General features: G+C 40.7%; 1 protein-coding gene and 1 pseudogene across 1 annotated transcript; one reads left to right on the top strand and one right to left on the bottom strand.

Moving 5' to 3' along the window:
- Positions 1-6,191: 6,191 nt before the first annotated feature.
- On the bottom strand, positions 6,192-7,430 carry LOC118937878 (avidin-related protein 3). Its single transcript, XM_036939651.2, has 4 exons — positions 7,325-7,430; positions 6,932-7,145; positions 6,625-6,745; positions 6,192-6,432 (listed from the first exon to the last, which is right to left on the bottom strand). Exons 1-4 carry the CDS (start codon positions 7,388-7,390, stop codon positions 6,399-6,401), a joined length of 435 nt encoding a protein of 144 aa, XP_036795546.2. The 5' UTR covers positions 7,391-7,430; the 3' UTR covers positions 6,192-6,398.
- An 8,253-nt stretch (positions 7,431-15,683) lies between these two features.
- On the top strand, positions 15,684-21,050 carry LOC110537227 (short transient receptor potential channel 7-like; annotated as a pseudogene).
- The last annotated feature ends 2,412 nt before the right edge of the window (positions 21,051-23,462 follow it).

Below are 23,462 nucleotides of genomic sequence, written 5' to 3'. Positions count from 1 at the left end.
CAAACTTTATTGCTTTAGGTGTTTGGGGGGGATGTAGGAGGGAGGGAGCGTGACAGGTTTCTGTCAGACAGACAGAAACAGCATTATAAACAGTGATATATTTACAGAATCGTGTGAAGCTGGAAAAATGAGCTTTTGAAATATTTTGATGTGGTAGTTTATTTACATTGTCTTTGATATTCAAAGTAGATCTTCAAAATATTCATAATGCAGCTTAGTTCATTTTAAATATCAGACATTCTGTGTCTATCTATATGTTTACAGCATATAGGCCTATACCACCATTACTCATTATACATTTTCTCATATCCCAGTAATATAACATATGTTAAGTAGCCTCCATTTATATTATGATACTCTTTTTCGTAAACTGCAAATTTTCACTCTAATTTTGCGGGAAATGTTTTCCTGGAGCTCCACAGTTGTCAGAGCAGCTTGGTAACCAGGCACGGAGGGCTCTCCATCAAACAGCATTGAGCAGTGTGGGTGTTCGACACTCATGACAGAGGTGTTCCTCCAGTAATCAAAGCCATTGATCCTGGCATCTAAGGGTCATGCAAGGCCATCGATTAGGCTAAACCAGAGGGATCCTATAATAACCTGGACTCTGAACTCTTATTGTTTTTCAATGATTTTCCACTGTTGTGGAAATTTCCTGTATTACCAAATCATGAGAGAGCAAACCACACACAAGTCAGAGTTATCATAAAGTCCCATCTTTAATTATATGAGCTTCACCATAGCCCTGTGACTCTCAGATCAATTCAGTGTCCATAAATGAATTCTCTGAGAGTGTCAACATAATGGCAACTGATATCCTTTATAGCAAAGACACACCCATCTAAACTCACATGACAAATAACAGATCTTAGGAACATTACACAAACCTTTTACTTGAAAAAAGGAGAATCCTATAGGCAGACAGCATTAGCTATAAATTATCCTTCATTTTGGTCTCCTAAACCGAAGTTCCTATCTCGTTCTTGGTACCACTTAGAACCAAAACATTACCTCTTCCAATGGCATATATCAATTGTCAATTTCTAGATACTCCCATAACAAATACAACCCCTCTTGGACAAGCTTACAGAGAAAAGAGTGACTGGCACACAGACTTTGTGGAGCCACCTAACTGGTTCCCCATTAATCACACCATCCCTTCACATGGTTTAGGAATAGTGACAGACACATTTACAGATAAGACTAACCCGACCTCTCCACTCTCTGGGCCCAATGAACTTTTGCCACATAAGCATACTTATGAAAAAATAAAAAAACATATTTTTATCAATGTTACCTAAAAGATTCTGCTACCACACCAGCCACATTATTCTGTACTTTTCCTATTTTCTTTGTCAACTTCAATGATTTTTATTTGTTAAAGCTGCATATACAAACCATATAGGCACAGATTTGTTATTGTAATCTAATCCACTGAAAATAATGACATTGAATGGGTGCCACTGACGTATCACTAATACTATAAATATATACACTGCTCAAAGAAATAAAGGGAACACTAAAATAACATTTCCTAGATCTGAATGACTGAAATATTCTTATTAAATACTTTTTTCTTTACATAGTTGAATGTGCTGACAACAAAATCACGCAAAAATTATCAATGGAAATCAAATTTATCAACCCATGGAGGGCACATCTTGCATTGATGTGCCATCCTGGATGAGCTGCACTACCTGAGCCACTTGTGTGGGTTGTAGACTCCGTCTCATTCTACCACTAGATTGAAAGCACCGCCAGCATTCAAAAGTGACCAAAACATCAGCCAGGAAGCATAGGAACTGAGAAGTGGTCTGTGGTCCCCACCTGCAGAACCACTCCTTTATTGGGGGTGTCTTGCTAAATGCCTATACATTGTGTTGTTTAAGTGTTCCCTTTATTTTTTTGAGCAGTGTATATATGATTTATATTTTTTTAGGGTCCCCTGGAGGTCGGGTCCCTCCCCAATATGAACACGTCAAGAACCATTGCAAAATGTTTAGATTTACAGGAAATTAGCTTTAAAACTGCAATATTTTCTCTCAGCCTCATGTCAAAATGAATAGAATAGCAAGAAATTATCTTTACATCAACATTTTCTCTCTGCCCCATAGCAAAATGTGTATAATTGCAAGCCCAGGAACTAGTGGTCCTTGATGTCAGGCTGAACAGCACTGTGGCTGAGGTCGTGGAACAGAAGAAGGACCTGACACGTCAGAAAACAGAAGTAGTGCAACTGTGGAGGGAGCATTTTGGTACGTACACACAGTACAGACCCTCTTGTTTACAGGTCAACAATCTCCTCTGGCAGTGACATTACAAAGTCTGTTACTGCTGAAGAGAACAAATTAAAGGATTAATCTCAAAAACAACACCATGGTGTTTGGTAATGTTGTCGTTGGGAGTTAGTGTATTAATTGTGATGTATTTCCTTTGGGTCAAGCCCGGGAACTGAAGGCCCTTAATGCCAAGTCAAACAACACTGAGATCCAGCTAGAGGAGCAGGGGACAGAAGTGGGGAAGCTGAGAGCTATGGTGGATAACCTGAAGAAGGTTGAAGTAGTAGCACTGTGGAGGGAGCATTATGGTGCGTGCTATTTTACATATAAGTCCAAAATTACCTCTGTCATACAAAAAAAGGTTTGTGGTACTGCTAAAGAGAACAATACATTATTACACAGATGTTATTTGGTAATGTTGTCATGGGAGGTAGTCTGATATCTTTCCCTTAGCTCAAGCCCGGGAACTAAAGGCCCTTATTACTAGCTCAAACAACACTGAGAGATCCAGCTACAAGAGCAAGAGTCAGAGGTGGTGGAGCTTAGAGGAGAGGTTGACGAGCTTAAGAAAGCCAGTTCATGTACGGCGAAGTGTACACATTAGACATCATTACATATAGTGCTTTGAGTTGTTGACTTTACAGTAGCGTAACAATCCGTGCTTCGATAATTAGTTGTGCTCACAGACACACCAGAGGTGTCATTCTCTGCATCTTTAGAAATTGGTGGCTACTTTGGACCCTTCCTCAACGATATTTACTATTATTTACTATTATGACCTGATCAACAAGAGAGTAGATGTAAACATCGGAGAAGCTTACAGTACATCCACAGGTACCCTGCTGCATTCATATGTATATTCCCATTCCATTGATGCCAGCAGCATAACACCCTGCATACCACTGCTGGCTTGCTTCTGAAGCTAAGCAGGGTTGGTCCTGGTCAGTCCCTGGAGGGGAGACCAGATGCTGCTGGAAGTGTTGTTGAAGGGCCAGTAGGAGGCACTCTTTCCTCTGGTCTAAAAAAAAATATCCCAATGACTCAGGCCAGTGATTGGGGACATTTCCCTGTGTATGGTGCCCTCTTTTGGATGAGACGTGAAATGGGTTTCCTGACTCTCTGAGGTCATTAAAGATCCCATGGCACTTATCGTAAGAGTAGGGGTGTTAACCCTGGTGTCCTGGCTAAATTCCCAATCTGACCTTCAAACCATCAGTCACCTAATAATCACCAGTTTACAATTGGCTCATTCATCCCCCTCCTCTCCCCTGTAACTATTCCCCAGGTTGTTGCTGCAAATGAGAATGTGTTCTCAGTCAACTTATCTGGTAAAATAACAAATAAATTAAGTGTTTCTTATACAGCAAATATATTGCATCGTTTTAATTCTTTATAAAATATTTGGCGATATCTTCTTGCTGTGGGATAATCTACACAGCATGTCATATATTTATAATGACCTATAGATTAGTATGTAGAGCCACCACAATGAGCTTCAGAGGCACTGGACTTTCAATTACAGCACATGAAAGTATAGCACAGTAACCCACATTGTTGAATTAAGTATGGTGATTTCGTCTCTTCTCTGATACAGGTAAATTCACTGCACCAGTGAGAGGAGCATACTACTTCAGATTTACTGTTGCAGGGGCTGACAGTGCATCCAGCAGGGGTGCAGCACTTATTAAGAACACTGCTACGATGATGTATATTTTAGACAATGAGAGAGTCACAGGCCTTGATCATTTCTCCAGTGGGATCACACTACAGCTGGAGAAATGGGACACGGTCAACATGCGCTTGGGTCCTAAGCAAAAGTCTATGATGATACTCAAAACCAGAACTCAATCAGTGGCTTCCTGCTCTTTGCGAGGTGAGCATGGAGATGTGAGAACTGACCGTGTTTGTACATGAGAACCTGATGTTTCTGGAAGGTCAAATGGGTCAATAAATATTTTATCAAAAGTTTCGTGTTTAGTTGTATCACAGTCACTGAGTACATTGAATAAAATTAAATAAAGACTTGCATTGACAGCACCGAGGTTACAGAAGTGCCTGAAATCAGTTGCTTGATTGTACAAAATGCTGACAAATAATCCAGTGGCACATTGGTTTATCTATTGCAAACCTAATAGTATTTAAAAACCTAATTTAGTTCAGTTAAAGTAGTTAAACTACATGATAAAAACAAAGACTGAAGATAACCGTCAACATGTAATTAGAGGTTTATAGTCTACCTCCACTATTGTGGATAGAGATATCCTATGCAGTATGTAGGGACCGAAATCATTGACCATGAGTACATGCCGACAGTATTCCGGTTAATAGCTCATGTCCCGCTTAAGGTCTTATTCAGGATAAGCTGTTAACACGCACCTTTGATTTCCCGCAATGAGTGACCCTGAATAAACAGAATATTCCTCTTAAATTCATATGGGCTAAATAGAATAGTAACTGAAATATGAACACTGACTGTAGGCCTACAACATCTCACATCATTTATTTACTCCTGCAGAAATATGCATTTCCGGCAGTAAAATGTTAATTCATCTTGGGAACTGGAGTGGAGAAATGATTTTTCAGCACCGAGAAAATGCAAATGTGTAATGTGTTGACACTTACGCAGACAGTATCTCAACCACAAAATATGCACCCAAGACAAGTTAATATTAATTTCCTTAAAAACAGTCAAACAGATGACATGGACATTTTGCTCAAGACCAATCTTTTCTCCCCGGTGCCTAAACAAAACAGGGAACTTTACTGATTACTAATGCAATAATTAACAATGCAAGACATTCTGGAGAGCACTCGTTCCGTCTTCTGGGGCAACAAGTTGACAGAAGCTACACGTAGGCCTAATAAGTTGACAATGTCAGAAATATGGCCTACCTGTAATTTCAATAAGTAGAAAGTTCTCTAAATTAGGGGTGAAGGTAGCCACTAAGCTACAGTCCAATACAGAGTATCAACAAATTAATGGATTGAATTGCACGGGGACCCTACTAATTGATGTGATTTGTTTGACCATCTGTTAAAGGAATTTTTAACAATGACTAATGTATACATTTCAATCAGGACTGACTAATCAGAATTCTGTTATGTTACGTTGTATGTACTAATCAGAAACCTATTATGGTACTGTATATGTATGAATTCTTTTTAATCCTAGTACTGAATGTGTAAATATAATCAAGAATTAGAACAATGACTGTCTGTACCATGGTAGAAATGAATGAACTTATAGCCAGACTGGCTAGAAGGCTTATCTACACAAGCTGGCCTTGGCTCGGTCATAAAGTATCTTAATAGGGAGAGACGATGTGAGAACCATACAGCCATTGTACTAGAGCGGAGATGACACGGGCTAGTACTTAAACTAATGACGTCATTTTCAGTTTATAACCTGTGGTAAAATGTATAATGGGCAGTACTCTCGTGAATAAACGCTGCTGGTTGACTTTAAGACTGGGCTCTGTCCATTTTATACAAATGAGTCATACAAATTCTTATGAATTGACAGTGTGTTTAATTGGGTATTAAAACAGGAATTTAATTCCTGCAACACCATCACCCATGCTATGCAATACTGGGCCTGCACACCCTGCAAAAAACAGCAAACTGGATAAGATGTGTACAAGCCATAGTAGCCAGTCCAAAAATATATTTAATCTAAACCGGGATACAAGCTTTTTCTGGTCATTGTAAACAATGTTTACATGCAACCACTCAAGTAGACTACCCAACTACCCTGACCAGTACAGGAAGTTGGTGCGCATGTAAGTGGTCAATAGGTTTATTAACTTGGCATAGAAACCTAATGCTCTGTAATGTCTTAAACAATAGTTTATCCCACCCATGTTCATTTGACAGACCGTTTGTTGGAGAATAAACCCAAACAGATCCCCATCTGAGTTTAAACTTGTATTTATGTCAGGCAAGACAAGGTAAATAACACATTTGTATTCATGAATTGAACAAGTTACATAATTTATTGCATGGATGAGAGAGCAACCCAGGGAGTATAAAACAGATTATTTCTACAGAGAGAGTTCAAAGGAAATTCAGTAGAGGGCAGCAAACCAAATGCAGCAGTCAGATGATCAGTACATTCTGCTTTCAGGAAATGAAGACGAACGTATCCGCTCCCATCCTAATGATAAAAGAATGTCTAAAACACAAGTGGAATACAAATATGCCCAATAGTGCTAAATTATCACTAAAAACATTGAGTATACCTCTGTAGCTCTCATGTCAGTAGGCTTTTAGTGAAGGGAAATTGTATTCTACAGTAACATCCCCCCCCCCCCCCCCTTATGCTAAGTAGTGAGGAGCTGTAGGCTACCTGGTACTCTTCCAGTTGTCTGCAGGGCATGAAGCGACAGAGCGCAGCATCCACAGGGTCTTCAGCACTCGCATCCCATCAGGCAGTTGGAAACACTGACCAACCCAAGAGCTACAGGAACCTGGGGGTGGGGGGGGGCAGGCGATGTGATGCAGTTGCATAACCTTGGCATTTGACCAGTCACATCCATTGTTACAGTCAAGGTAATTCAGATTTAAACCTGGGACACATTGTGGACGGTTAAGATGAATTTCTTATCTAAATATTGCACAACATTAGACCTTGCTGAACACAAAGGTTTACACACCTGCCTCCCATAACACAGAGAAAGCCACAGAGGTTTGCAGACCCCGATTACTAGTCACACCCAGTAGCTTGGCCTGTTGTTCTGGACCCGTGACTCCTGGAGCAGTCTCCACTGCACTCTGATAACGGCCTCGGAGCTCAGAACCGACCACCTCAATTTCAAGCACAGAGCCCAGCTCATTTCGCCACACTCCCGTCACATTACATGGGATTGCCTGGAAGAACACATGCAAAATAAGGTCACCACTACTATGTCAATAACAGCAGATATACTATGTCATGAAATGTATCTAAAACAGGCAGTAAAAGCAAGTCTCTGATTTCTATTCACTACGTGATCTGTATTGTTACACTACTCAAATTGTAATAGTGGAGCCCAATTATATATTTTTACCTGATGTAGCAGCAGTACCAAAATCACAGCATAGACACTGCTATACTTTGCAACAAAACTCATCATGTTTGATTATTTCAAATTGCTTTACTGGATAGCTCATTCCCTTCTTATACTGATTTACCAAGTTACTATACACTCCCCCAAACCAATCAGCACCTGCCCTTTCTAACAATACTTAATTGATGAACAGGGTGTAGATCTCAATAGTCTAGCTGTCACTTCTTACCAGCAATTACAAGTCAATGCAGATTGAGGAAAGGAGAGGAAAAGAGGACTATTGAAATGCACCCCTAATTTGAACATTTGCAGCAGGTGTTTCTTCTTCATCAACACAAGTCCTCTCACAAGAGTTTCTCGTTTAATGGCTGTTGGTTAACCGATTGGCCAATGAAATGTACACCCGTCTCGACAATTCTCAAATATGAACCAGGTTTCCATCCAAACTTTTAAGTCAAAATATCAAAAAGTTATCCAGTATTAAAATGATAAATGGATTTTCACTTTTTCATTAATAAACCCCATACCAGAAGGCTTGATGGGTAAATGTGTCAGTCAGAGTAGAGCATTAAGCACATTGTGAAAGCAATAAAGTTTTGCCAGTCACCTTATGCAATCAACACCATGAGAATCTCAATTGCATTCTCCTAGCGTCCTCTTGCCTCGCCTCATTCTCAAAACCCATTGGATGAGAAAGCCAGAGGTCCCACCCCTCTGACCTTATCCTTCAATTGGCTTTGAGCAGTAGGAAGGTGTCTTGTCATTGGCTATGCCGGATTAAATTATTTAACATTCTATTCTATAAAATAATTTTCCCGTAATTAATATTACCTGATTGAGCTAATCATGTAAATGTAATTAACTAGAGAGTCGGGGAACCACAAAATAATATTTATAGAGCTGCTATCTTCCGAATAAACTCTTAAAGACCTAGTAATATTTTACATCAATAGCAGTCAATATTAATCCTCACCTTAATTCAGTCTCATCTGAAAGTTGAAAATTCTTGGTTATCTGCACGAATCCTGGCTAACAAGTTAAATCAGCAATACAAAATTGGGTTTAATTATTTATTTGCTAAATACCTAACTTATCACACAGAATTACACATACACATAATTAATCATACCTTGATTACAAATTACGTCATAAAGGAAAATGTCCCTGGCGGGCGGAACAGATATGACAGCTGGTTACACAAAAGAAAAGGGGCTGGGTTTGAGTGAAAGAGCGGGAAGACAGAGGGACACAGGGAGAAGCTGTGCTATCGTAAATACAGTATCTTGGAAAATGCAATAAATAAATATTTACTCTGAGCTGCGCTTCAGTAGGTTGGTGGAAGATGGAAGGCCGTGTTGCCGAACCGAGTCCTTTGTCCTTTGAAGAATGTCTCTGCTGGTAAATTGGATATGTTGTAGTAACGTCGTTGTGTGGTAGACGGAATACTCTGTCTGTTCCTTCCGAACCTACGTTTGCAGCTGCTGTTGCTAACTCAACGGCTAGGAGGTATCACTTCTGTAGTGAATAAGAGTTCAAAGTTTATACCATTCGCAACCAAAGCTCACGCTAATGTTGGCTTCGTTCTGTAGTTATTATCTGAACCATTCTGACATCGGACCGTCGTCCTCATATCCTCGGAACAGATGGTTATATTCTCATCAAGGCTTTATATAGGAAGGGAGATAAGGGAGTGTTTGAAAGGTTTTATAGCCCATGTCCCTTCACAGGGGCGGGCCACTGATTGAGCATAGCCCTAACCTTATGAAAACCCAAATCTCACATTTTAGAAGCTAAAATCACATTTCATCTCATCTCGAATAATTTTATATTCAAACATTTAAATTGAACAACAATTCCATGTGAATCCGATAACTCTGATGTGTAGACTTTCCCTGTAGAGTTTATATCATCTTATCATTGATGAGAATGTCTCAGATGACAACAGAACTGACATCATATTCATTAAGTACCACCGCATATGTTCAATTGGTCGGATTACCAGAATATAGTTCATTTCCCCCCACCTTCTGATGTTCCCAGAATCTCTATGTTAACCAAAGGGGTTTGCAAATGTAACATCAGTAGGGTAGAGAGAGGAAAAAGGGGGGAAGAGGTATTTAGGACTGTCATAAACCTACCCCCAGGCCAACGTCATGACAAAGGAGTATGCTATTTAGATTTCCCCATATTCTACCCCACCTCAAGAACTGTGACTTTTGAAATAGATGGTGGTTCTTTTGGGATTGCTGGGTTGTAATTGGATATTTACACTAACAATCAATATCCTGTAATTTAACTGACAGAAATTACACACTATGGTTATATGGTCTTGCGTAAAAAAAACTGTATAGACTGGCCTCACATGGGGTAAATTATTTTATTTTATTTATTAGGATGATCAAACTGTATTGCTTTAGGTGTGTGTGTGTGTGTGTGTGTGTGTGTGTGTGTGAGTCCGCCCGTCCATCCGTCCCTGCGTGCGAGGGTGTGTACCACAAAGGTTCCTCTCAGAAACAACACATTACTATCAGTGATGGAGTTACAGAAACGTGTGAAGCTGGAATACTGAGCTTTTTGTTTATTTTTATGTGGTAGTTTAGTTACATTGTCTTTCGATACTCAAAGACGATCTTCAACAGATTCATTATGCAGATTAGTTCATTTGAACTATGAGCCATTCAACTTCAAATTTTCACTCTAATTTTGTGGAAAATGTTTTCCTGGAGCTCCACAGTTGTCAGAGCAGCTTGGTAACCAGGCACGGAGGGCTCTCCATCAAGCAGCATTGAGCAGTGTGGGCGTTCAACACTCATGACAGAGGTGTTCCTCCAGTAATCAAAGCCATTGATCCTGGCATCTAAGGGTCATACAAGGCCATTGATTAGGCTAAACCATAATAACCTGGACTCTGAACTCTTGTTGTTTTTCACTGATTTGCCAGGCACATTATTCTGTACTTTTCCTATTTTTTTTGTCATCTTCAATGATTTTTATTTGTTAATAAAGCTGCATATACGACCCATATAGGCACAGATTTGTTATTGTAATCTAATCGACTGAAAATAATGACATGAATGGGTGCCACTGACGTACCACTGATACTATAAATATATATATATTATTAGTTCTTTTGTTAGGATCTGAACGTCGGGCCCCCTCCCCAATATGAACACGTCATAAACCATGACAAAATGTTTAGATTTACAGGAAATTAGCTTTACAACTGCAACATTTTCTCTCAGCCTCATGGCAAAATGTATAGATTAGCAGGAAATTAGCTATACATCTCAATATTTTCTCTCTGCCCCATGGCAAAATGTGTATAATTGTAGGCAGTTAGCTGTTTTCCGCAAAAACAACAAATTACAAAAACCTTGCGGGGGCCTTGTGAAACTGTGTGATATGCCACCGATGGGTGTAAGCAAGATTGCATACATATTATGATTTGTTATCAATTCTCACAAAAGACAAGATCAGTGCCCAAGCACATAACATTCAAGTAATAAATCTAAATACAACCTTCGGTAATGAAATATCTCTCAATGCTCAACGCTGAAACGAGAAAACTGTCGGGCCAAATGAGTTACGTTCTCTGGCATAGACAAAATTGTGTTTGCGTGCATAGTGTGTCACATTAGATTAGCATAATGCGCTACCTGCTGCACTACAGAACACACCAGTCTTGATAGCCCTGTTTGCTTTTGAGGTGGACCAAAGCACCAAAGTAGAATGTTGGGATTTAACAGACAGCCCCAATTCATCATGAAAGATTTGGCAGTTCACAGATGCCAATTATTGCACCTGACATGTTATAAATGGGTACCTGCTCCACTAGATCACACAACAGATTTCAGTTTACATCAGATTTGCTCCCCCTTATTTATTGTGACTGCTCAAGAGTGATGTATTGGTAGCTATTTGTTGCATCTTTTTGTTTCAGAACCAGGACTGGACTAGGGAAAGACTGTTGGAACCACCCTGAAGCCACACACTCATGATGAGAGCAGCCCCGGATTCCTCCCCACCCAATAAAGACGAAGGTCATGAGAGCGCACCTCAGCAGTGGGAGGTTGATCCCCAACCGTTGCCATCAACTGTTGTCGATGATACTCCGCTTTTAAATCCCCCATCTTTATCCCGATGTATGACTCTTCTTCCGGATGCTTTGCACAGACAACAACAGAATCCGAGAGTGGTATGATAACACGGTGTACAGCGACGCCGACCATCACAACCAACAAATCGTTTCAATGAATACATATGAGGACCACAACGGTGTATATCAGACTCAAGTAGAAGAAATCCCTAGGAATTCAGATGTCGAGGCGCACGATTTCGAAAGTCAGTGGGATCATTCTGAGTTCGATCACAGAAACTTCACTCAGAAAACGTAAGTGCGAAACTTGGGAGATAAATCACCATCATAATAGTACCAGGACATTATGTCCTATTAGCAAGAGTATCCCTTATACTTCAGGTTGAGACAGTGGAGAAGTCACTTAGATTTTTGTTTGACATTTGATATCAAATCAAAGGAACAAGCTTGCCTTTTATAATGTGCAAAATCTCAATATTTACAGCTGCAATATGTCACTTTTTGGGCAAACCAACGAAATTCACATAGACATTTTTGTTATAGATCTGTCATTCTCATTGAAAGTCTAAGAATGGGTATATGTGTTCTATGTGCGCTTTTTCTATGCTTCCGGTTGTTAAGTTTCGTTTTTGTGTCTTTTGCTTTCAGTGTTGTATGCCAGCTCCAAACAGCTGAAAATATATTTTTAGTTATGGAAAGACATTTCACAGTGGTTTAAATGGTACAATGATTCTCTACACTATACTTGCTTGTTTTGTAACATAATCTGAAATTAAGCAAACCATTCAAATTTTAGCAACCAGGAAATGGTGAAGCGATTTCTACACCGTGCATCTTTAATTGAACAATTTTTTTTGGTTGTTTTACATGGCAGGCTACACTGCCTTCTTGAAATTATGAATATTAATAAATGGCACAATCTGGGATATGTCATGCTGTTCAATTGTCTTATAATGTAATATGGTATGGACATACAGTGCCTTGCGAAAGTATTCGGCCCCCTTGAACTTTGCAACCTTTTGCCACATTTCAGGCTTCAAACATAAAGATAGAAAACTGTATTTTTTTGTGAAGAATCAACAACAAGTGGGACACAATCATGAAGTGGAACGACATTTATTGGATATTTCAAACTTTTTTAACAAATCAAAAACTGAAAAATTGTGCGTGCAAAATTATTCAGCCCCCTTAAGTTAATACTTCGTAGCGCCACCTTTTGCTGCGATTACAGCTGTAAGTCGCTTGGGGTATGTCTCTATCAGTTTTGCACATCGAGAGACTGACATTTTTTCCCATTCCTCCTTGCAAAACAGCTCAAGCTCAGTGAGGTTGGATGGAGAGCATTTGTGAACAGCAGTTTTCAGTTCTTTCCACAGATTCTCGATTGGATTCAGGTCTGGACTTTGACTTGGCCATTCTAACACCTGGATATGTTTATTTTTGAACCATTCCATTGTAGATTTTGCTTTATGTTTTGGATCATTGTCTTGTTGGAAGACAAACCTCCGTCCCAGTCTCAGGTCTTTTGCAGACTCCATCAGGTTTTCTTCCAGAATGGTCCTGTAATTGGCTCCATCCATTTTCCCATCAATTTTAACCATCTTCCCTGTCCCTGCTGAAGAAAAGCAGGCCCAAACCATGATGCTGCCACCACCATGTTTGACAGTGGGGATGGTGTGTTCAAGGTGATGAGCTGTGTTGCTTTTACGCCAAACATAACGTCTTGCATTGTTGCCAAAAATGTCAATTTTGGTTTCATCTGACCAGAGCACCTTCTTCCACATGTTTGGTGTGTCTCCCAGGTGGCTTGTGGCAAACTTTAGACAACACTTTTTATGGATATCTTTAAGAAATGTCTTTCTTCTTGCCACTCTTCCATAAAGGCCAGATTTGTGCAATATACGACTGATTGTTGTCCTATGGACAGAGTCTCCCACCTCAGCTGTAGATCTCTGCAGTTCATCCAGAGTGATCATGGGCCTCTTGGCTGCATCTCTGATCAGTCTTCTCCTTGTATGAGCTGAAAGTTTAGAGGGATGGCCAGGTCTTGGTAGATTTGCAGTGGTCTGATACTCCTTCCATTTCAATATTATCGCTTGCACAGTGCTCCTTGGGATGTTTAAAGCTTGAGAAATCTTTTTGTATCCAAATCCGGCTTTAAACTTATTCACAACAGTATCTCGGACCTGCCTGGTGTGTTCCTTGTTCTTCATGATGCTCTCTGCGCTTTTAACGGACCTCTGAGACTATCACAGTGCAGGTGCATTTATACGGAGACTTGATTACACACAGGTGGATTGTATTTATCATCATTAGTCATTTAGGTCAACATTGGATCATTCAGAGATCCTCACTGAAGTTCTGGAGAGAGTTTGCTGCACTGAAAGTAAAGGGTCTGAATAATTTTGCACGCCCAATTTTTCAGTTTTCAGATTTGTTAAAAAAGTTTGAAATATCCAATAAATGTCGTTCCACTTCATGATTGTGTCCCACTTGTTGTTGATTCTTCACAAAAAAAAACAGTTGTATATCTTTATGTTTGAAGCCTGAAATGTGCCAAAAGGTCGCAAAGTTCAAGGGGGCCGAATACTTTCGCAAGGCACTATATATTCCTGAATAATAACATATACATTTCTGATGAGGAGTGGCGATTTTAGTATGTAAATCCTGGTGGGGCAAACCAAAAAATATATACAGGTATTTTAAATGCATGCCAGCAAAGCCACTACACAACACAACACTGAACAATACATTAATTGCACTATAACAGTGACAAATGGTGCCCACAAACTGTTAGGGCTTACATAAAGCTGTTCCAACAGCAGAGCGTTCTATTCAGCACCATGGAGTGAATCTTTATCATTGCTACACCTGGCTATCAGCGGAGCCTTGTCTGTCAGGAGGAGTGGGCCACAATTCACCCAATTTATTGAGGGAAGCTTGTGAAGTCTACCCGAAACGTTTGACCCAAGTCAAACAATTTCAAGGCAATGCTACCAAATATTAATTGAGTGTATGTAAACTTCTGACCCACTGGGAATGTGATGAAAGAAATATAAGCTCAAATAAATCATTCTCTCTACAATTATTCTGACATTTCACATTCTAAAAATAAAGTGGCGATCCTAACTGGCCTAAAACAGGGGATTTTTACTAGGATTAAATGTCAGGAATTGTGAAATCCTGAGTTTAAATGTATTTGGCTAAGGTGTATGTAAACTTCCGACTTCAACTGTGTATATATTTCTTGGAGCCCCACCTAACGTGAATGATGTGTCAGCACTGCTCATGAGTCTAGTACAACCACCTTCCTACACCTGTTTTACCTTGAAATAATCCAAATTATGAGTAGGCCTGTTTATGATATATTATTTATAACGCTCCCATTTTGAGCATTTGCAAACAAACATATAGCCAAATATGTGTAAATCTATTGTATCCTGTTGATCACATGGACTGTCAGGCCTTGCATTCATAGCCCCATTTATGAATTGGGGCTATGAATGGTGGTAACATATCCCCGGGCCCATCCTTCCGCTTCATTTTACAAGTAGCTGGGCCGCAGTCATTGGACTGAACAGATTGTACAGCTTTCTGAGTGTAGGTTACTTAAAGAACACTGGATTGACACAGAAGTCCCCATCAGGACTTCAGGATATGTTTTGCTTAGCTAGTACTGTACAGCAAACGTTTGGCTTTCAATCAAAGTCATCAGAATTCAACTGATGCAATCACACCTCTCTCCATAGAGACCAACACCTGTCATCCAGTTGCTCAATAAAAAAACTCAGCAGACCAAGGATGTTGTGTATTATAAACTGAGTGGTTCGAGCACTGAATGCTGATTGGCTGACAGCCGTGGTATATCAGACCGTATACCTCAGGTACGACAAAACATTTATTTATACTACTAATTACGTTGGTAACCGGTGTATAATAGTAATAAGGCACCTCAGGGATGGTGGTGTGTCCAGGCATGTTGTGTAGTGCATAAGAACAGCTCTTAGCCGGGGTTTATTGGCCATATACCACAACTCCTCGAGTCTCATTGCTTAATTATACATGCTGAAATTCCATAATCATGCCATTGTAGAAAACAAAAATGATCCAAGCACTCCTTGACTATCATTTTGAAAAGTGTAAACATCTGCTCTGAATGTTTTTTTTTCTTTTTCTACTCACTTTTCTCTTCAATTCCTGTGATCTTCCTTCTGGTCTGAATAGTTTTTTTGTCACCGTCTTTCTCCATTCAGATTTGAGACCATGCACCATAGAAAAACTACTGTGCGAGAGAAGGGTCGTCGGCAGGCTATCCGTGGACCAGCCTTCATGTTCAGTCAGCGGGGCACCAGCCTCACTTCAGAGGCAGGGCGCTTCCTAGACTCTGCTGAGTATGGGAACGTCCCAGTGGTGCGTAAGATATTGGAAGAGTCCAAGACCCTCAACGTCAACTGTGTGGACTACATGGGCCAGAATGCACTGCAGTTGGCCGTGGGTAATGAGCACTTGGAAGTGACAGAACTACTGCTGAAGAAGGAGGGTCTGGCTCGTGTGGGCGATGGCCTCCTCTTGGCCATCAGTAAGGGAGGGCTATGTGCGTATCGTAGAGGATATCTTGGCCCACCCTGCATTCGGAGGTGGGCTTCGCCTCACTTTAAGCCCCCTGGAGCAGGAGCTACAAGATGATGACTTTTATGCCTACGACGAAGACGGCACACGTTTCTCCCATGACGTGTCCCCGGTCATCCTGGCTGCACACTGCCAGGAGTACGAGATAGTGCACACTCTGTTGATGAAGGGAGCCCGTATCGAGAAGCCCCATGACTACTTCTGTAAGTGTAGCGGGTGTCATGACAAGCAGTGCCGTGACTCGTTCAGCCACTCCCGCTCCAGGATGAATGCTTATAAAGGGCTAGCCAGCGCTGCCTACCTGTCCCTGTCTAGTGAGGACCCTGTATTCACCGCTCTGGCGCTCAGCAACGAGCTGGCTCTCCTCGCCAACATCGAGACTGAGTTCAAGGTGAGAAACACAAAGACCAAGCTTGAGGATTAGAAGAAGCGGGTTCACAGTTAAATAATATTTTCATCTGTGTAATGTATTGGCTTGCTTCCTCTCTCATATGCTCTCCACCCTCTCACTAATTTAACAATATGGGCTCAAAGCTTTGTGCAGATATTTCTGAAAGCCTGATTTCAGTCTTTTGATCACATAGACATGATTAATTGGGCAGATATCAAATCAGGTAATACACGTATGTGCACTACACTCAAATATTATTGGAGTGATGACACACTTATATTATTGGAACCGCTTTGAGAAAATTAAGATTGGGAACACACTCAAATGAGTCATTGACCTTGTGACATGTTTAGAAATTATTGCAATATCTGAGTGTACTGTATGTCAGGCTTTGCAACATATTACCCACCCTCAACATACAACGTATTCATGTAGCTTTTTCAAGAATAAGTCTAATCAGGGATTTTCATATCCAGTCTGTTGACTCCTGGTATTGCTGGAGCTGTTTATAAAAAATACTCCACAGGTCTGTCTAATCTATTTTATTCTGATTACTGACCTCTCCAAATATTGTCTTGAGGTTTAAAATGGATGGGTATGAATATAGACACACACAAATACAGTATCTCCTCATACATTTTAATAATTTATCAGACACTCTTATCCAGAGTGACTTAGAGCTGTGAGTGCATACATTTGAATACATTTGTTATTTTTGTACTGGTCCCCTGTGGGATTTGAACCCACAACCCTGGCGTTGCATGCACCATGCTCTACCAACTGAGCCACACAGAACACGAACATGTAGACGCACGCCAACACACACAGACACACACACACAGTTCATGCTCATTATAAAGAAACACTATGTGTGACAAACACAAACATTGGCATGCAAACTCGTACTGGAGAAATGGTTGATCTGTGGTGTTCCAGGTATCTATTAGAATATTTTACATGCAGACCAAAAAGTGAGAGACTGACACATAATCGCAATCCATCAAAAGTTGTGACCCCTGGAGTTTGCATCATTTTCAATCATTCTTACATACAGTAATTCTCTCTCTCTCTTCTCTCTGTGTAGAATGACTACAGGAAGCTATCCATGCAGTGTAAGGTATTTGTGGTGGGAGTGCTTGACTTATGCAGAGACACGGAGGAGGTGGAGGCCATTTTGAATGGGGATGTGGACCAAACTCTGCCCGGTGATCACAGTCGACCCTGCCTCAGTCGGGTCAAACTGGCCATTAAGTACGAGGTCAAGAAGGTTAGCTGATTCACTCAAGCTGAATCAAACATATTTTTTTCAAACGGCCATTTTAAATGTTAATCTCTCTCTGGTGTTTGTGCGTGTCTGTAATTGTCTTTAACAACACTCAGTAGTCTTCATTTGAAAAGCAATCAATCTCAAGGGCACAATAAGAAACACACTTTTGAGTACATTTTCCCATTCTACCCATCCCCTATAAAGGGTTTATTATTAAAAAAAACTGAAATGGGGCCTAAATGAAATAGGTGTTTTACAGCTGTTTAACAACCATCAATGTAGGAATTCTACAACGCAATAATATGCAAGGTATGACAAAGCAGACAACCTCTGCCTCTGGTTATCAATGTTGTAGTATGTCAAAGTTATTTTTCATTATGTCTCTAGTTTGTGGCCCATCCTAACTGCTAGGGTGAAATGCTGGATAGTCCTGGGAGTGGCTATTGGCCTTCCTTTCCTCAATAGCATACTGGATAGTGCCCTGCAGTAAGGTACATACACAATCCCCTTTCTATTGTCTTCTCAGATTCACTCATTAACACATGATCCAGGCTGCATCACATCCAGCCGTGATTGGGAGTCCCACAGGGCGACACACAATTGTCCCAGCGTCGTCCGGGTTTGTCCGTCATTGTAAAATAAGAATTTGTTCTTAACTGACTTGCCTAGTTAAATAAAGGTTAAATAAAAACAAAACAAAAAATACTAATATTCAAAATATGTTTTACCTCTACCTACATGTACATATTACCTCAATTACCTAGACTAACCTGTGCCCCCGCACATTGACTCTGTACCCGTACCCCCTGTATATCCACTAGCTACAGTTATTTTACTGCTGCTCTTTAATTATATAATTTTTCTATTTTTCTATTTTTTTCTTAACACTTATTTTTCTTAACTGCATTGTTGGTTAGGTGCTTGTAAATTAAGCATTTCACTGTAAGGTCTACAGCTTTTGTATTCGGTGCATGTGACAATTAAAATTTGATTTTGGTATATATCATGAGTTTGATGGTTGCTGTTTATGTGGTTGTTTTCCTCTGTATCAGTTCGGTCAGATTCTCCGTAGCCCCTTCATGAAGTTTGTGGCCCATGCTGTTTCATTCACCATCTTTTTTGGACTGCTGGTAATCAATGCCTCGGACCGCTTCGAGGGAGTAAAGAACCGTCCCAATGAGACTATAACAGACCACCCTCTTCAGGTGTTCAGGGTCAAAACCAGTCAATTCTCCTGGACTGAGATGCTCATCATGAATTGGGTGATTGGTAAATTACTCAGATTTACAAACAGCTGCTTTTTGGGGGAGAGACATTATTATCCAGTCTATTCATATCTCCTTGTTCATATCTCTTTACCACGGTATAATCTGAATGAAATCTGAATGTACTGAAATAATTTCACTCGTATGCTCCAAACAGATGGCTTTTGCACTGAAAAGCACTCTTCTCGTTGTTAGGGATGATCTGGTCGGAGTGTAAGGAGATCTGGGCTGATGTGCCAAGGGAGTACATCATGCACCTGTGGAACGTACTAGACTTTGGCATGCTGTCCATCTTCGTGGCATCCTTCACGGCTCGGCTCATGGCCTTCCTGAGGGCCTCTGAGGCCCAGTTATATGTGGACATGTATGTTCCCAACATAGACCTGAGCAACGCCTCACTGCCTCCAAATGTAGCATATTACACTCATGGTCAGTGCAAGTGATATGTTATTATTAAAATATGATTATAATAATAGCATAGGTCCAACTCTGTCTACAGGCTAACATGGTGTGTATGTAGCATTACAGTAACCTTTGTGTCATAAAACGAACAAGTGCTGCCACCGTTTCTCTCTCGCTCTCTCAGCAAGGAACAGGTGGTTACCCTCTGACCCTCAGCTCATCTCCGAAGGTTTGTACTCCATTGCAGTGGTGCTCAGTTTCTCCCGCATTGCCTACATCTTGCCGGCCAATGAGAGCTTCGGCCCACTTCAAATCTCCCTCGGTCGGACGGTCAAGGACATCGTCAAGTTCATGGTCATTTTCATAATGGTCTTCCTGGCTTTCATGATTGGCATTTTCAATCTATATTCTTATTACCTTGGTGCCAAGTACAACCCTGCCTTCACCACGTAAGTACCCTCCTGCCTATTCTTGTAAATGAAATGCTTTAAGTAGAGATGTAGTCATTTCTTATTATTATTCATTTGTGTGTTATTTGTTAATGTCTGTGTCCACACGTATACCGCTCGTGTGCGTGCGTGAGTCTGTGTGCGTTGTTTGATTATTTATGTGTATGTGTTCACAGAGTGGAGGAGAGCTTTAAGACTCTATTTTGGTCCATCTTCGGCTTGTCTGAAGTTATCTCTGTGGTCTTGAAGTATGACCATAAGTTCATAGAGAACATTGGTTATGTTCTCTTTGGCGTCTACAATGTAACCATGGTAATCGTACTGCTCAACATGCTGATTGCAATGATCAATCACTCCTATCAGGAGATTGAGGTGAGACTAGGAAGAAATAGGCCTAAACACCACTAGGGAATTCACAGGAAATCAAATGTCAGTAATCACTGTTTTGAGTTCAAAGGGGAATAATGTCCATTTAGAGTATGTGTGAGTATTATACTGTTATGTTCATGTTGTATTCATGTACCATTTTATGAGTGTAATGTTGCGAGCAATTTTGGTAAAATTATCAGACCATACTAGATGACTTAAAATAAATGAGTCATTGCCTCTTTCCTATCACTCTCCAATTATGCTCTCACTGGTGGTCTGTCTCAATCTCAATAGGAGGATGTTGATGTGGAGTGGAAGTTTGCCCGTGCTAAACTCTGGCTGTCCTACTTTGACGAGGGGCATACTCTTCCCCCACCATTTAACCTGGTTCCCAGCCCCAAGTCCTTCTACTACCTAGTCCTGCGCACAAGGGCTTGTCTGGTGAGGCTGCAAGGCCACAGCCTGTCTCCAAGACAACCAGCGGGAGACGGCCATGATCAATTTGCGATTTAAGGTCAGAAGTCGGCTTTGAGGGAGTGGCTGTAGCCGGTTTGGATATCTGCCTCGTTAGATGTTGTCAGTCTTTAATGGATTTTTTAATAGGTGTGTGGTTTCTGTTCTGTTCCAGAACAATCAGTACAGACCTCAAACAAGGACACCAGGGCAGGATGACTTCACCATTAAACATCCTACTCGATACCAGGTACTTCCTCCATACCAGTCAATTTGATTAATTAGGACATCTCCAGCCTGATGTCTCCAGGACATCTGGAAGAGAAGTCTCAGGCCACAGAATAACTAGCTGACTTGATCCAACAGCTTGGTGACAAGCTTAGCAAGAACGCCAAGAAACCTTGATGGAAGTTGAGGGGTGTCCTCTGTATAAGAGCTTTGTATAAAACCTTCAAACTTATGTTTGTCAATAGAGAGTTCAGTGTCCAGAGTAACGCGGAGGTTCTTCACAGTTTTAATTGAGATGACTGTAAAACCGTCAAGATTAATGGTCAGATTTAACAGAAGATCTCTGTGTTTCTTGGGACCTAAAACAAGCATCTCTGTTTTGTCCGAGTGTAAAAGTAGAAAATATGCCGCCATCCACTTCCTTATGTCGGAAACACAGGCTTCCAGGGAGGGCAATTTTGGGGCTTCACCATATTTCATCAAAATGTACAGCTGGGTGTCATCTGCATAGCAGTAAAAGTTAACATTATGTTTCCGAATGACATCACCAAGAGGTAAAATAAAACAGAGCCCTGATGAACACCGAAATTTACAGTTGATTTGTCAGAGGACAAACCATTCAGAGACAAACTGATATCTTTCCGACAGACAAGATCTAAACGAGGCCAGAACTTGTCCGTGTAGACCAATTTGGGTTTCCAATCTCTCCAAAAGAATGTGGTGATTGATGGTATCAAAAGCACCGCTAAGGTCTAGGAGCACGAGGACAGATGCATAAGTGTCACGTTCTGACCTTAGTTCCTTTGTTTTGTCTTTGTTTTAGTATGGTCAGGGCGTGAGTTGGGGTGGGCAGTCTGTTTGTTTTTCTATGTTGGTTTTTGTGTTCGGCCTAGTATGGTTCTCAATCAGAGGCAGGTGTCGTTAGTTGTCTCTGATTGAGAATCATACTTAGGTAGCCTTTTTCCACCTGGGTTTCGTGGGTGTTTATTTCCTGTTTAGTGTTTTGTCATTCAACTTACGGGACTGTTCGTTTGTTGTTTGTTCAGTGTTCATTTTGCCTCATTAAATTATGGACACTTACCACGCTGCGTTTTGGTCCTCCAATCCTTCTCGCTACTCCTCCTCAGAAGAGGAGGACGAGATCCCTTATACAGAGCCTCAGTCTGACGCTATTAAAAGGTAATTTACCACCTTCACAAGTGCAGTCTCAGTGCTATGATGGGGTCTAAAACCAGACTGAAGCATTTGGTATACATTATTTGTCTTCAGGAAGGCAGTGAGTTGTTGCGCAACAGCTTTTTCAAAAATGTTTAAGAGGAATGGGAGATTCGATATAGTCTGATCGTTATTTAAACATTTTCTGGGTCAAAGTTTGGCTTTTTCAAGAGCGGCTTTATTACTGCCACTTTTAGTGAGTTTGGTACACATCCGGTGGATAGAGAGCCGTTTATTATGTTCAACACAGGAGGGCCAAGCACAGGAAGCAGCTCTTTCAGTAGTTTAGTTGGAATAGGGTCCAGTAAGCAGCTTAAAGGTTCAGAGGCCCTGATTATGTTCATCAATGTGTCAAGAGATATAGTATTAAAAAACGTGAGTGTCTCCCTTGATCCTAGGTCCTGGCAGATTTGTGCAGACTCAGGACAACTGAGCTTTGGAGGAATATGCAGATTTAAAGAGGAGTTTGTCATTTGCTTTCTAATGATCATGATCTTTTCCTCAAAGAAGTTCATGAATTTATCACTGCTGAAGTGAAAGCCATCCTCTCTTGGGGAATGCTGCTTTTTAGTTAGCTTAGCGACAGTATCAAAAATACATTTTGGATTGTTCTTATTTTCCTCAATTGAGTTGGAAAAATAGGATGATCGAGCAGCAGTGAGGGCTCTTCGATAGTGCACGGTACGGTCTTTCCAAGCTAGTCGGAAGAATTCCAGTTTCCGTTCAAATTTTCTGGAAGCTTGCTTCAGAGCTTTGGTATTTTCTGTATACCAGGCAGGTAGTTTCTTATGACAAATCTTTTTTGTTTTTAGGGGTACGGCTGCATCGAATGCATTGCGCAAGAATAAATTGAGTTAGGTGGTTCACTGATTTTTGTACTCTGACATACTTGGGTAGGCAGAGGGAGTCTGGAAGGGCGTCTAGGAATCTTTGGGTTGTCAGAGAATTTATAGCACGGCTTTTGATGATCCTTGGTTGGGGTCTGAGCAGATTATTTGTTGCGATCGCAAATGTAGTTGTAGCGATGAGACAAGATAGTAGCTACTCTAACAATTGGATACCACGAAATTGGGGAGAAAAAGGGGTAAAAATTTAAATAAATAAATAAAATAAGCAGGGTTGGGTAGGTTACTTTATAAATGTAATCCGTTACTATGAGTGACAGAACACTGAGCCAATCACGGCGCAACTAGAGAACATTACCAAACCCTACGCTCTGTATTTTCCACTGGCTGACCCCACCACCACAGAAAGAACTGAGATAGGCTGAAACACCTGTATTTTGCAGCTGCCTTACTCAAGAAAGCAAAATAGAGACCATGTTTGTATGCAGCTTTATTAAGTCAGTGATTTTATTTGTATGAAAACTGATAC

Source organism: Oncorhynchus mykiss, chromosome 12, assembly GCF_057628025.1.
Source record: "Oncorhynchus mykiss isolate SJ-2025 chromosome 12, ASM5762802v1, whole genome shotgun sequence".
NCBI classification, from domain to species: domain Eukaryota; kingdom Metazoa; phylum Chordata; class Actinopteri; order Salmoniformes; family Salmonidae; genus Oncorhynchus; species Oncorhynchus mykiss.
This window is presented reverse-complemented; position numbering and strand designations above follow the sequence as displayed.